At 41.8% G+C, this 16760-nt stretch overlaps 1 protein-coding gene across 1 annotated transcript; it reads left to right on the forward strand.

Annotated features, from left to right (window-relative positions):
* Positions 1 to 1830: 1830 nt before the first annotated feature.
* Positions 1831 to 16711, forward strand: LOC112574816. The gene is made up of 5 exons (XM_025256133.1): positions 1831 to 2105; positions 11152 to 11262; positions 14135 to 14881; positions 15102 to 15307; positions 16650 to 16711. The coding sequence occupies exons 2-5, from the start codon at positions 11230 to 11232 to the stop codon at positions 16672 to 16674; spliced, it is 1011 nt and encodes a 336-aa protein (XP_025111918.1). The 5' UTR covers positions 1831 to 2105; positions 11152 to 11229; the 3' UTR covers positions 16675 to 16711.
* Positions 16712 to 16760: the final 49 nt, after the last annotated feature.

The following is a 16760-nucleotide window of genomic DNA, read 5'->3' on the forward strand; positions in this document are numbered from 1 at the left end:
AGTTCATTCACTCAGTGGAGCTGTGAGATGGACAGACACACGGCTCATGGGTGAACAGCAAGTGATGATCACTGAGAAAGATTAAGAGATGAGAGAGATGCCGACAGTCCGCTTACTCGTCATTCGTCCATCACCGAGAGAAAACCAAGCACAAACACATCCTGACTTCCTGATTGTTGTATCCCGTGGGCGTCAGGACTGCTGGGTTAGGGTTAGGGTTAGCGTCAGTGCTGCTGGGTCTAATCCTGTGACAAAGTGAACCACGTGATCAGGGTCAGCCACGCTGCCCTTGCCTTAGTTGTGTGTAATCCCACCCGGGGTGTAGGTGTCCTACTCCACTGTAGTGTCATATGAAGCCGCTCCCCGTTTCAGTGGCTGCTTCTGTTCTTGCACTTGACGGTGAAGCTGGCAGTTAAGCTACTGTCACCTGTATGACGTGGATGGCAATGTGTGTCAGGACACCTGGAAAAACTAATAAATGTTCGTGTTACACGTAGGTCTAATGATTGCAGGGCGCGGGGATCGAAAAGATCTACACAAAGACCGTTTGTAAATAACTGTGTATCACATCCACAATAATTTATATGTCATAGTTTAAATTTCACATGTTGCTGACGTGTAGTAATGGTTTCATCCTAACGTCACATACCGCAATGTACAATTTCTCTCGCCGCCATGTTTGTGTTCCTGCTGTCGGTCAGTTGAGACCGGTTGTGTCTGCCCCGTACTTACTGCGTGAAACGTTCATGGGTGACATCAGAGAGCTACGTCACTGAGTGTCGTTAAGGACACAACAGACTATGAGGTCACTGAACACGCTTGTGTCACGTATAGCATACGTCACAGTATAAAATACTGTCACAGATGACTTGACGGTCCGATAAAAATGTTGATCATCAATTGCTGTCCCTCTATTGAAACCAACTGTGTAGCTGGGGGAAAGGTCCGATGGGAGACAGTAGCGCCCCTAGGGGTAGGTCCTCACCTGGTATTAGCATTTCTTTCACTAAACCAGCCGGCGTCCTCTGGACATACACAGGTTAGATGTGATTGTGACACAAGTAGCTGTGTCACACATTATGCGGCACAAGTCACTTCTCATAGAGCCTTGTAATTGTGTTCTGTGGATGTAGGAATGTGTAAAACTCTTCAAAGTTTCAAAGGAGGGAGGTTTCCCTGTTCTGACTAACTTATGTTACCGTACTTAGAAATCAGTGTAGTTGTTATGTAATGTATGTATAAATTCCATCCACTGTGCTCTATATGTGTACGTAAATACCCGGCTGTGTGTTGCTAGTACGTGAGCAGCTGTAATGGTGGATTGTAAGTGTTATTGTCGATTATAAAGTAATGATGGACTGTAAAGTCTTTAAGATCATCTCGTACACGTTTAACACGGAGTTGTTACTGTTTTTTTCGCTACTTTCAGTCACTGCTTTGCTTCTACAATATGTTGTGATGTATACATCCTGCGTTTTGTTGTATCGTCTGCTACATCACTCACATACCTGTGGTTCTAGTCAAGTTTGACTTACGTTTACTTCTCTACAGTTAAGATCACATCTGACACTTGGAAAGTTGCTGGAGGTGTAGTCGCCTGTAATTAGACACGTGACCATCTTAACTGTGACCGATGTGACAGTCTACACTACATACTGTGTCTGCTCTACTGTCTTTGAAGCTGCTCAGGTGTCTTCTTCTTTTACGAGAAAATCGCCACGCTTGAGTGAAGATTACACCATCCGGGTGGAAAGAACCTGATACTGAAAACCTCGCAAAGAATGTGATCACGTGAGAAACACTAGTGTACTGCGCATGTCACAACAACCACACACACGTCAGGTTTTGAAGGGAGAGACACATAAGTCAGGCGTTTTCTCTGGTATGTGAGTTTGCCTCCCTGACTGTGATGTGGGGGTCTGGTACTGGGCAGTTGACGACAGACACGACGTCGAGCATGATGATGACGATGAGGTGAACTAAAAGGTGTCACGTGATTATAAAAACACTTGTTTTCCTCATAATCAAAGAGTTAGTCGGAGTTGCCGTTTATCTCCACCACAGAACTAACGGTCAAGTTTCGTGACGTACACTGGAGAAAGAGGGTAGGTACACTGTATTTACTAGTGCTCATACTTGTGACACTACTGGGAACTGTACGTATGTTTGTTGTTTGTTGTTGTGTATCTGTAGGAAATCAGGTATACAGCTTGTGTAAATTAAAAAAAAAACCACAGAGGACATCTCTGTCAATCAAACAAGTGGTCACCTTTCAAATTGTGTTCTGTCACCATGATGTTGGTATTTACTTCCTACTGTCGACCTCAGACCGATGTTGTCTGTCATCTACCTGCTGCGTGACACGTTGAAGGGCGAGATCACAGCTACGTCACTGAGGAAACAAGAGACGAGTAGGTCACAGGATGATTGTGTCTCTCGTACACCCAGTGTTTGTGTAGCAAGGCTATCTAGCATTCTGTACACACGTCACTGGTTGCCACGTTGTATGCTTACACCAGGTTTTTAATTACACAGCTGATAATTAAAGTGTTTAAAATATTTTATTTCCAACACTCACTCTCGCACAGACTCACGTCGGTGTCCTTGTTGTGTCCTCACCACATTATCGTGACTGGCTACTGCGTCTGACCTGCTTCTTCCCTCCGGTAATCTCTTCTGGCAGTCTGTCTACCATGTCTAGTGTAGCATTCTATGACAATGACAATGTCAATGTTCTCTCTCGTCGTCAGCTGTTGAGGTGATCAATGAATGAATCAATAGAATTTATTGATAAGATAAGAGAAGATAAGAGAATACTTTATTAATCCCTAGAGGGCAATTCAGTTGCAGCTCGATTATATATATTAAACCCACAGGCAGTCGTGTTGCAGTCAATCATACCAGCTCGATTAAAGTCATACATGATGGCATGCACATCACATTCATAATCCATTCAAAAGTCTGACGGCTGAAGCAACAAAAGACAGCCGCAGTCGGTTTGTCCTGCATGCAGGCATACTATATCGGCGACCTGATGGGAGCTGGACAAGTTCACCCGACAGAGCATGCCTGTCATCACGAAGGATGGCAGACACTTTCAGAAGAGTCCTCCTGTTATACAGATCCTGAAGAGAACTCTGGGTGGATCCAACGACTTTGGAGCAGGTGGATACCACACGATGTAGGCTGCTCTTGTCTTCACCGATAAACTATTATAGAAACAGATGAACGAGAAGGACAGTACGCTCTCTATATGTGATCTGTAAAAAAGCTGAAGAAATTGGGGGGAGACAGAGAAAGACCTCAGCTTCCGTAGGAGGAAGAGGCGTTGTTGAGCCTTCTTCACGACAGATTGAGTGTTGACATCCCAGCAAAGTCGCCTATCGAAGATGGTGCCCAGGTATTTAAAAGCAGAAACAATTTCCACCTCCTTGTCATGGATGACACAGACGGGACACGGTGGAGAATTTCGACGGAAATCAAAGACAATCTCCTTCGTCTTACTCACATTAAGTTCTAGAAAGTTGTCATCGCACCAAACAATGAATTCTTCCAAAGCATCACCGTGAGTGTGCACTGGCCCGCTAAGTAGAGACAGCAGTGCAGTGTCATCAGAGAATTTGACAAGATAGTGACCCTCATGACTACTGCGACAACTGTTGGTATACAGGATAAACAGAAGCGGAGATAGAACACATCCCTGAGGTGAGCCGGTGCATGTGGTGGTTAAGTCGGAAAAAGTGCCATTGACAAGAACTCGTTGCTGCCTGTCGACCAAAAAGTGAATTATCCATGACACTAGATGATGATCAAGGGAAAACTCGTCGAGGAGTCTTCGAGCTAGGATATGTGGCTAGATAGTGTTAAAGGCCGAAGAGAAATCAGCGAATAAGAGTCGAGCATGGGCTTGAGGATTCTCCACGTGTTTGATTAAAGTGTGGAGAATGAACAGTTTAGCATCATCAACACCTCGCTTGGACTGGTATGCAAATTGCAAGGGATCAAGACGATCTTTAGCGGCTGTAAGAATCAATGCTTTGATGATTGTCTCAAATACTTTCATGACCAACGATGTTAAGGCCACCGGTCTAAAGTCATTGAGATGCCGAGCTGAAACTATCTTCGGAACTGGAACAATGGTAGATAATTTCCAAGCAGCTGGGATGGAGAGTGAATCCATAGAGCGCTGAAAAAGATGTTGAAAAATGCTCCAAGTTGGTGCGCACAGAAACGTAATGTTCTGCCACAATACTATCCGGACCGAGGCCTTGCGAATATCAACTCCCTGAAACAGCTCCACAACTTGCTCGCGACAATCTCAACCTTCTGCACAGGGTGAAGAGAGAACGAAGCACATCTTGACTTCCACTGAGAAGTCATGAGCCTCGAACCGAGCAAAGAAAAGCATTAAGAGCATTAGGAAGGGCCGCACTGTCAACGCCTGAGATCGAGATTTTGGCTTTCGACCCTTACTCTTATGGTCAGTACTGGCCATGTTCTTCAGTCCTGCCAAGCCTCGGATGTTGCCTGTAGCAAACTGAGACTCGATTTTCGACTTATATTGCACCTTGGCTCGACGGATAGCATCACGGACCTCTCGATTGACTATTTTTTTGTCGTGTGCAGAACCTGTGAAGAACACTTTTTTTTTTTTATTAAGCACAGCTTTCAGGCTCTTGGTCACCCAGGGTTTGTTATTAGGATAGAGCAAAAATTGTTTGGATGGAATGGTGCAATCGACACAAAAGGAGAGATAGGAAGAGATGGTGTTCACTAAGTCGTTCAGATTAGGACATGCTTCCAAAAAGACATCCCAGTTAGTACATTGAAAACAGTCCTGTAAGTGAGCAACATTGTCGGCAGCCCAGCATTTAGTGGAATGAACTGTTCGGCGTACCCGCCTGATCACAGGTTTATAAACGGGTATCAGTTGTACACTCAGATGATAGGACGCACCCAGACTGGGCAAGGGTAGAGATCTGTACGCATGTGGTACAGATCCGTACACGAGGTCGAGTGTTGTCTGAATCAGGGTAGTAGGACATTTCACATACTGGTCATAGGTATGGAGAACCGATGTTAGGTCACAGTGGTTGAAATCTCCTAAAATAAACTTAGGAGCATCAGGACAAATCGAGTCGACATTGTGAGTCACATCTGCAATGCACCGTAACGCATTGGAAACATTTGCCCTGGGATGAATATACACAAGCGTGAAAAACAGCTGGGGGAACTCTCTCGGGAGGTCAAATGGGCGAAGCGAAATCGTGAGAAGTTCAAGGTCACTAGTACACATCTGTTCACGAAGAATAACCGTTTTACAGTACCTGTTGTTGACATAGAAACACACTCCGCCGCCACGCGCCTTGCCAGTAACTGCAGCAGATCTATCAGATCTAAACGGTCCAGAGAAGCCGGCGATGTCTAGATCAGCGTCACCGTCGTGTAGCCATGTTTCCGTAAACGCCAACAAACAAGTATCCCTGTGCAGTCGAAAGTTGTGTATCCACGCCTCAAGCTCATCAATCTTGCCACGAATCGACTGGACATTGGAGAGCAGGATAGAAGGAAGAGGTGGAGATCTGCGTCGATCGTCCAGACGAAACTTCTTGAGTCTCCGCTTCACACCGCCTCTACGTCCTCTCCTTCTTGATCTGCGAAGTGGAGGGAGCCGTGCGATGTCGACTTGCAGCGCCCGAAAACTCCGGGTAACAGAGGGAGATGAACGAAGACGGAGCAAGAGCTCACGGGAGTAGAGAAGCCGGGGACCAGCATGAAATAAGCTGACCGCGATCTTAATAATGTCGGCTAGAGGTAACGGTCACAGCCATCCAAAATGATAAACGCCTGCCTAACAAGAATGAACGTAAAAATCATCATCACTAGACACAGACGCAACACCCTAAGTCGATAACTTGACAACTAACCTACACAGGGTCAGACGAAAGCGATGAAAAATTGAAATAAATTTGAATCCGAAGTGAGAGCTGCAGACGTCGCACAACGAGGAGCGGCCATCTTGTGTGATGTCACAAGCAGAAGACCTAAATCTTTTTAATTTAATTTTGCGGGCTGTGAAAATGTGAATCTTTAAAAAAGACAGCAAAGAAAACTTTTCCGCAACACTTAGAATCGATAATACTGGCAATAAATGGAGGTGGGGGGGGGATTTGGTGTTTTACGCCGTGTCAGCAACTAAGGCTATATTACGGCAAGCAGCCAGCCCTGTAAACAGATGCCACGTGCAGAGAAAGAACAGCGTGCCCGAGACGAGAAATGAACTCAGGGCAGCCAACCTTCACTGTATTGGTGACAGGCGCTAACAGCGCTAACAGCGCTAACCGTTGCGCCACCGGACCGCTCTAAATGGAGGTGGGAGTGGCTTCTTGAAGAAGATGATGCGAAAAGAAAATTTGAAACTTGGCTTCGCAAGATTGATGTTTCTGGTGAGGCTTGGTGTGTGCTGTGCACTTGTGCTGTGCAACAAGTAAGTATATTTCCCTTCGCTATTTCTGAGAATTTGGTACTGTTGATAAACTTTTTAGCGGAATAACAAATTGTGAAATGTAAATCATTACTAAATTTTTCAGTATTGAGAAAATGCGCAAGAACACCGAAACTTCGATAAAGGCTACATTCTTTGAACATATGTTTTTATCGTCTCCAGAAGCTATTAAAGTTTGTTTTTAAGAGTTTAGGACAGTGCGATTTTCTTACTCGTTAAAATCAAACACGCGGAATAATTTCAGTTTGTTTTATCCTTTTTAGAGAACAGATGCCTTCGGTATAACTCTTAACATCGATATTTCACTGATTACGAAGATAGTGAATCATGAATTGCCATTTCACACGATGACGATTGGTAATAACCTGTCATTTCGACACAAAATTATCTTGTTTTTTTTTTTATTTCCAGAAAACTCTGCTACAAAAATAATGGAAAAGAAATTCTCCACAAACATTCAAGCTGCCCGCAGCACGTCAGTCTGGCCAGTGCACAAATGCATACACAGACTCTTCCAGGTGCAGAACAAGTGTCTGCTCCACGTAGCCCTGGAAGTCGCATTGCAGCATGCAAGGCAGTCCTATGCACATTTTTAGCAGACAATGGCCTTCTATTTGACATGATGCCAGGTTATCAGTGAAGCAGAGAAGGGTGTGCTAAGGATGGAATTAAGCGATTATACCACAACCCTTGCCCTTTATTTGAAGACTTTAAGTCACACAAAAATGGGGAGAAGGCCATTGATGTTGACTGCTGGGGTAAGGTTCTAAATGAAAAAAATAGGTTTCCTACTTTAGGCAAACTGGTTAAAAGTCTTTTTACAGGCCCCCTTGTGGAGGGAACCTTTAATATTACGGATGACATTGTTGAAAAAGACAGAACCAACCTTACACCTAAAAATGTTGAAGCCATTGGGTTTATTAAGTATGATTTAAGGGCCAGAGGATTGAGAGCCATACAGATGGTCCCCAGTGACCAAATGATAACAAATGTGATTTCTGCACATGCATCATATACAGTGCATTTGGAAAGAGAGGCTCATCTGGCTAAAAAAAAGGACACTGTTTGCCAGAATGCTGTCCAAAAAACGAAATTGGAGGACTGCTTCCAGCCGACTAAGAAGCAGCAGTTACCTCATCCAGTGACTGAGCCATCAACACAGACAGCTAAGAGACCAACAGAAACCACACAGCCTGCCAATATAGCAACTGGACAGATTGACATTTTGACAAATACCCCCGAAAAGCCTGGTCCCAGAATGTCAGGGAGACCAATGCAAACATCAATCACTGGATTTTAAAAAAAATAAGTGTTAGGTTTTGGTGGGTATTAAATTTTTTACTTGTTTACACCAGAGAGATTTTGTAAATGGTCATTATTTTGATATTGTTATTAGAAGCATTGGATCTCTGCAAGGTGGTTGTCTGTCGCCCCTATTGAATATCATGTACAAATGTATACAGAAGTAAGGATGAGAGAAGCTATCTTGTCCATTGTTGACTCACACAGGCGTAAGCGAGATTATGGCAGTATCAAATTTTGTACATTAGTGTGACAAGAATTGTATGGAATTAAATGTAGATAAACCAAAAGAGATAAGCGTAGATTTTAGGAAAATAAAAAGATGGTACTGTAGTTTCATGATATACCTGTTGAGATTGTTAACTCCTTCAGGTACCTATAGGCACTGTTTTTGGTTGCCTATTGAATATCATGTACAAATGTATACAGATGGCTGCGAGAAGTACTGATGAGAGAAGCTATCTTGTGCATTGTTGACTCAAAGGGGCATAAGCAAGAGTATGGCAGTGCCTTATCAAAAATTTAATTGGTTTGACAAGAATTTTATGGAATTAAATGTAGATAAGACAGAAGAGATAGGCATAGACTTTAGGAAAATAATTTTTTTTTTTACTGTGTACCTGTTGAGACAGTTAACTCCTTCAGGTACGTAGGCTCTGTTTTTTATTGCAGGCTAAAATGGGATGTAAACATGATCAGCATGTGTACCTTCAATAGCTGAATAGTTTTTCAGTCAGCACAGCAACAAGTTGATCGAGCTGTTTTATCAGTCATTCATTGAAAAGTCTTTCACTTTTTTCTTTCATATGCTGGTTTTATATCAGGTTTTCTGTCCATGATATGAACAGTTTGAACATACTGTCTATTATTTCTTTCTCAAGGTAATTGTGTTAAGCACAGAAATTTGGATTCCTTTTTTATGAAGCAAATTGTCAGAAAAGTTTACAGCATTTTGTCCATACCAGAACATGTCCTACAGGAGAATTGTGAATTGAGTTCAGGCAGGCAAACTCTATGCCTATATGCAAAGCAATGGGGATTGAAATGTTTACAACCTCTGCAGTCCACATGCAGACATGCTCACATAGATTATAGATTAATTGTAGTTGTATGTGTGATGGTGTGTGATTTAGATGACCTTAAGAATGTTTATATATAAGAAATGCATGTTCTATATGACTCGCTAATATTGTAACTAGCAGTGTTTTTTTAAACTTTTGTAACAGACCAACAGACTCCAAGTTATAATTGCCCATTAGGATTAATAAAGTTGGACATTTGGCATTGTTAACTACTAAAGATGTTGTATGACTTATGTGTGTTATGTATGTGAAAAACGTGAAACGCGTATGGAACCACATGTGTCGTATAGCGTTATATGCATATGCTCTAGTACTACATGGCTCTTGAAAAGCCTTCAGCCCCAGGAAAATTTCTGGCTCCCACCCATGAATATTACAATATACACACCCAGTGTATGCTGCACATTCATAATGCAGTCAATTACTTTATAAAGTATGAAATGACTTAAAGCTTAGTAAGGGGTGCACTGTCAGTTATACAGTGTATAGTCAGTCATGTTAGTAATATATAAAATCAAAACTCAGGTCATCAAAATCACAAATTATCATTGCTGTACTCATCAACCTTATTGTCATCAACATTTCTCGTTTATCAGCGTCAATGTGCCACCTCCAGAACTGCTGCTTTGTTAGAGACTAGGAACTGCGCTATACACACATATTGACTTGTGTTTTATATGTGTAAGTATACAGGTGTTGTACATCAATACTCACTTGAAGTTTTTAGGTGTACTATACAGGTATTGTACAGACATATTGACTTGTCTTTTATAGGTGTTAGTACACAGGTGCTGTACATCAAAATTCACTTGATGTTGACTTGGGTTTTATAGGTGTGAATACACAGGTATTGTGCATCAACATTCACGTGATGATGTTTTTAGGTGTTCTATACAGGTATTGTACACATTTTTACATTTTGCTACCTGACATCCATATTTTTACACGTGTCAGTTACAAAGTAGACAATTGTGCATAATAAATATCTCACTACACCTGATGTCGCCTATCTTAATATCTTTTATTCCTTGAACCTTGGAAAATATTATTTTCCAGGGTAATTGAGCCCCTATTTTTTTTCCCACTTTCACATCATTGGGCCTGATTGTACGTTTCTGTCAATATTTTGTAACTAATATTTGGAACCTTTCTTTATAGAATTAATTAGTTTAATAGTTTTGATGTTTCTTGCGCAGTGTTGTTCCTAATTGTAATGCCCCTTGACTGAACAAATTTTAAATTATTTTTGCACAGCCCATGTATGTAACTGTATCTATTGTTGTTCCATACTTGGCATTAATTTCACCCAGGGAAAAAAGTAACCCAGATTCATTATAAAAATGTTGAATTCTTTAAAGCCCTTTACTAACCCAGTTTTTGAAGAAAATAGCCTTCTGGCCAAGCTGAAATCTACTGTTTAAGTGTATTGGTTCTGCCATCACCTCCTCTGATGTCTCTGCTTGAACATAATAATAGAATCTTTTAAGCATTTAATACATTTTCCCAAATTTATTTTTATGTTGTGTGTCACAGTACACATTTGGGCATATTTATCTATATCTACGAGTTTTGGGTATATCTTTATCACTAAATCTTTCCATTGGTGTTCAGTGACATTGTAGCTTTTTTAATCCACATTAGCTTTAGCGCTTTTATATATTGATAAATGTTAGGTATATTTAAGCCTCCATTACGAACAGTTTTCACTACAACTTTCATGTTTATTCAATCGGGTTTTCCATCCCACACAAAGTTAAAGCATTGCTTTTGGAGTTCTTGGTTTTCGAACCATTGTTGGTTATGACCATGCATATCACCTCACATGTATTGGTCTTTCTCTTACTTCTCTGTCTCTCCTTGTCTCGTTACTTTATACACAAAGCAGACAACTTTACTAATTTATCTCATGTGTAACGGACATTCCCTAGGACTGTGCCATTCACTTTGTGCTGTGTGTTATGTATGTCACTGTCTCTCAATTTGTCACAATCATCGACCACACGACAGACTATGACGATCATTATGTCTGTGATGAGGAAGAAACCTGAGTCATGTCACAGATGCTCTGTCACTAGAGTCAAGACTTATTGTTAACATGATAACGAGTGTGCAGTGGTCACACTAGACTTACACACATGTGACATGAATAACATGTACTGACTACACTGGTACACATTTGTACATATGATCATTTACTGTACAAACATGTCATACATTAGTATATACCACATACTAAGCAGCTGGTGCTTATCAATGTTGCAGGGTTAATATTCTAGAACACTGGCTACAGACACTGCCTCCCACTGATGTGATGTTGTTAAAGGGAGACCACTGTCAGCAATGTCCAGTCATCCGTCACCTGCTACACAACAGGTGAGACAAGGTGATCTGTAGCGGACAGTTAGGACCTTGACTGCTGCAAGGGTAGACAAAGGGTCACAGAAAAATTAACAGTTTGAAGGCCAAGGTTACTTGTTATTAACTCCGAAGAACTTATGTTCACAGAATTTCTATGAACAGAGTGTATGATGCTTTCATTAAAAAGATTTTTAATTTATTCCTTAAATAGTAAAAGATATCCTTAGTGAAATGCTTTTGCGGGAACATTTGGTAAGATGACAAAACAAAATTTGGTCTCAAACTGTCAAACGTAAACTTAGGTCTTGAAGAGCATAATCTGTAAATACAATAACTGTTACACAACCAGCAGTATAGATTAAAGTTTATTTATAGAAAGTCTGCTTTTGTAGCCTCCACTGACAGGTCCTGAGCTTCACCAAAGAACCCTCATACATTGTTTCCCAGTTTCTGCTGATACATTATGTTCTGATTTCAACTGATGCACAGATATAGATGAAACAGAACTTCATTTCATGTTCAGATGTCCTAGACATACTGTTCTTCGAGAGAAATATATGCTTTTACATTTTTATAGAAATCTAATTATGTTTTGTTCATGTTGCTACTCAGTAGCAGTAGTAAGACAACAATGTGTAACACTGTTCTCTACATTTTAAAGGCATTAAAAATACAAAACAACGCTCTACTACTATATGTAAGTTTGTAAATACACTATGAGTTTTGCATGTTTAGTAAGATTTACAAGAGTGATTACCACTCCAGTAATACCGGCCGACGACCAAAGCATTAATTGTTCTCTATCTCTAGCTCTTTATATTATTTTTAGGTTTATAGTAGTTGAGTTTCATTGTGGATGAGGCTTGATGGATAAATGTATGATATACCAAGGTTCCAAATTAGTATGATTGTATGCTCTATGTATTACACATGCTGCAACATATATTGACTGAATCTGTGAAGTTACAGTCATATGTGATGTACCTCGTCTAAGAGCCGTTGGTCTAAACCAGGGATGCACAACCTACGGCCCGCGGGCCATATCCGGCCCGCGACGCGGTGCCATCCGGCCCGCGAAACTTCTGCCCACAGTGCAGGAAATCGGCATGTTAGTAATAAAGAAGACCTTAAAAAAAACGAAAAAAAGGAAGAAGAAGTATTTATACCAACGTAGGGGCGTCTCTCAATCTTTTTTTCGATGGACGAACATTTCGATTCAGTGCTCCGACTTGGTGTCTCTACGACGAGGCCGGACATTCAGAAGTTGGTTTCGGGTAAACAACTTGAAATATCCGACTAATTACTACATAATTAATGGTAAGTACAACTTGTTTCTAATAAAAATGGTATCTGCTCTATTTTTTTTGTATTTTTGCTGTGAAGTGGCCCGCGACACGGCTGTCCGAAATGGATATGGCCCGCAGGCCGAAAAAGGTTGGGCATCCCTGGTCTAAACAATAAAATATTTGACTCGATTATAAGCTGATGCCCCTCTAGACATTCGAATATATTAAGCGTAGCAGCCATTGACGGACACAGGAAGATAACAGAATGAAACAGAACTGGACAGAAATGTATACTGGTAGTCGTGGACGGACGACCTTTTTAACTTACGACAGTTCAACTTTACGACAACAACTATGACTGGTATGTCTGGCCATGACTGGCAAGGGACCAAAGTACAAGTGAGAGTGATTCCGTGGTGGTCGTACCAAGTTACAGTAAAAATTACGAAAAAAAAATCAACAAAGAAAAAAGTTTCTAAAGATGATTATAATATGATTACCAAGTATTATCTCTTTCGATAATTTAACATTAGTGACATAAGCAGATCGAGTTACGACCAATCTGTCAAAACCAAACGCGGTCGTAAGTCGACGACTACCTGTGCTCTTTAAATTTAACGATCATTCATATCTCTATGTTACAATTATCTAAAAATATGCAGACCCAAAACTTCCACAAAAATATTCAAAAAATCTAAACTGATGCATTCACCTTAAGAAGGCTTTGCATAAAATTAATAATGTACACTATTTGTTAGTCTGATAAGGACTTCAAAACTTTAAGTCCGGTCAGGACTTTAAACACAGACCTAGAGAAAATGTCAGGTTCTCGCCCCGTTTAAGTCAGAAACATACAACAGGAAGCGAAAATCGCTCTTTTCTCTTAGTCGTGACTGTCACCATCTATACGACTGAAGCCCCTCAATCAGGCCTGACGAGAGGGGGGGACAGGGGGGTCTGGTGTACCCGGGCCCGCGGCTGTCAAGGGGCCCGGCCTTGGTCAGTAGATTTTTTGTTTTCTTCTTCTCCTTTTCTTTTTCTTTAAAGAAAGGTCTAAGGACAGAACACAAGATTACACATCAGAAGTTGAGTTTGAGTGTAGATATTGAGATTCGAATTGTAAACATACATTATATACTGGGAAAATAATTTACGATTACAAGTACAAGGGGCCCGGAGAGGTCTGTCCCGGGGCCCGAGCTGGCTCTCGGCGGCCCTGCCCTCAATGACACCGGTACATCAAAGAAAAGGCGGTTGTCATGAGACTCACACTCTTGTCACGCACTCGCACGCACAACACTTGCCATGCGCAGACGTTTCCCGTCCTCATTCAAATAAAATAATATATATATATAGAGAGAGAGCAGGTGTAAGACACTTGCTGGTCACTGATATGGTTTATTTACTCAGAAAACAGGTAACCGTAACACAGGAAGTGCTTTCGTTCTGGTAAGGTGTTCACATTCATACTTGACGTCACTTCCTTTACAAAACATCGCGTGGTTGTGACAGAACAAATAAAGTTTAAGAAACAATGAAGCTAAAATAAAGCCAATCAAACGACAATATTTTTTAAATAGAATGACGATGTTTTGTTACAGGCTGTGACCTTAGCAGAAGCTCAGACATTCTGGCTCCAGTGGGTTGAGGCCGCGTTCCCTGATCTCGAGTCACGCGCCTACTTCCTGCCTCCTGTCTACTTCAACCGCGTGCCCATGACTAGACAGTCGGTTGGTGGTCAGGATGTTCTGGTCCTTTGGTCAGCACCTGGACAGGCCGGTCAGTCCAACCAACAGGCGATGGCTTCATCTGCTGCTGCTCAGGCTCCCAGTCCTCAGCTTCCTCGAGTTCAGGACAGTGATGTCAGAGACGATGCCGCCATGCAGCGCGTCCACATGTGTCTGCAGAAAATGGCAGAACAAAATAAAGAAGTTTTGGTAGGACTTAATCAGTTGAAGTTCGAAGAATGTTTAGGTGAACCTTGTTACTCAGCCGTGGCTGGCCATCTTCCCGTAGCCGACAGTCTTCCGTCGTCATTTCCAGAAAACTGGAAACGAGGAGACTTTGATGTGCTTCTTCTTCACCGACATCACGGGTTAGTCGTCTGTGAAGTGAAAACGTTTGGTGACAATATACATAAACTTAACATGTCACAGCAGAATATAGACAGCAACATTAGACAGAAACTGAAACAGGCCGTGTCACAGCTGGACAAGGCGGAGGCCATGTTGTCTCACCTGGTGTCCGACATCGCTCCCGGTCTGCGCATCACTAAGATCATCGCTTTACCCAACCTCACGACTCATCAACTTCAACAGGCCATCTCCGGCGACACCCAAATGACTCAAGTAGGAATCTTACATAATCAAAGTATTAGACGTGGTCTGCATCTTACTTTATAGCAGAGCATATGAGAGTGTTATCTTGTTGTTATTAAGTTTATATAAAGTGTGTCATTTGCAAAATGCAAGCCTCAGACAGGGAATTACTTTCAGCTTAAAAAAGATGTTTTCGCTTGAACACACAATCTATCAAAGAATACGCTTTGTTTTCACGTGGGTGTTACAGGACCTGTGTCAGTGTCTGGGAACATCAGACCCCGCCGACATCGTAGGTCTGTGTCTGTGCTGTGATCAGTTGTCTGACCCCAAGACCCCGTGTGACGTCAGTAGTCACGTGCTGAGGGAACTCGGACACTGGTGGCAGCGACGTGTGGCTGGGGCTGGACCTGACCCTCACATGACTTTTGTCCTGTACAAGACTTTGGTTGCCCGGTAAGCAGTAGTAGTGTAGTGAGGTATGATAGTACAAGTGTTACTGTTCTTTGAGTAATTAACTGTTGTAGTGAAAACATGTGTTATGATGAGATTACTTTTGATATTATACTTTTCAACTGCTAACCACTCACCGCCTACTTCACTATCTGCCGTGGGAAACTCTATAAAGCAAGCGTTAGGGACTTGTAAGACTAGAGTGTAAGTAACTAAGATAACACTATCAATATACAAAAAGCAGATGAAAGACATTCATCTCAAAGAAATACAGAAAAGATAGATGCAAAGAGGCAAAGAAAAGGAAAAAGTAAAAAATGCAAATTGTTATTGTAATTTTTTCAGTACAATAAATCTAATTTACTTTATACTTCTACTTTATTTTATCTGACATGTCTAAGCGTGCATATTAGAAGTGAAAGTCAAACTGCCTTCATTGAGATGCATTAAAGATTCCTCTACTATCTGAATTTGTAACATATTGATTAAAAAAACATAAATTGCTGTGAAATTGCTCACAGTCTGATATGAGGGTTGCAGAATGTTTTGAGAGCATATCTGACAGACCTTTGTTAAGGTCGTCAACCCGCCAAACAAGGTTTCTTGGTGAACTTCGTGTGATAAACATTTCCTGATTATTACTCTCCATCCCCCGACAACATCCTTTAGAATCTCACCTTTTACATAGGTGTAATCTGATGGTGGTGAGTCAGAGCTAGTCAGTCGTCCCGTGACCTCCACCTGGTGTTGGGGGAATCACCTGGGTGGACGCGGCAGCTGACAGGCCGCCATCTTGTCTACTGTGTGGCGACGGTCAGCAGGTCCTGTACAGGACGACCTGTCCAGTCTTTGACCTTCGTCAGTCAGTTCTTCCTCTGACCACCGCGGCGTCCACTACCCTCCAGGGTGCTTTGGATGTCATTCTTCGACAGCGTGTCGTACCGGGTCACATGGCCAAAGACCAGCTTACGGCGCTAGACTGTTGAAGCCCAGTAAACTAGTAGAAAAAGAAGATGGAGCAGCGTTGGTGGGCTGCAACAATATCTATCTTTCTATTAATAGCTGTGTATGTCACACACAGGACTAAAAAGTGAGGTGTTCCTCCCTCCTCTTTACAACGACCAGGCTAGTTGTCATCAGCTACACAAATGAAGGGATGGGTGAAATGGTGAAAGGACAGTCCTCCAATTAAAAAAAAGCTTGAGATCTGCTTCATATTAGTAATTGTTTAACTATTACATCTCAGAAATATTGAATTAATAGATTTTATTATTATATTTATTTATGTCATCTGTGCAGTGTGTAAATGTGTAAATTGCGTTGTGTAAACGTTACTTTTTACCAGGTTTGTGGTCCGGCGACAACAGTGAGTGTGCCATGCACATGTCCTCCACGTGTGAGTGTCAAGACCCTGGGTCAGGCCGTGTGGTGGACAGGAGAGTGCTATACTGCTGTA

This window comes from Pomacea canaliculata, linkage group LG11, assembly GCF_003073045.1.
Source record: "Pomacea canaliculata isolate SZHN2017 linkage group LG11, ASM307304v1, whole genome shotgun sequence".
NCBI lineage: Eukaryota > Metazoa > Mollusca > Gastropoda > Architaenioglossa > Ampullariidae > Pomacea > Pomacea canaliculata.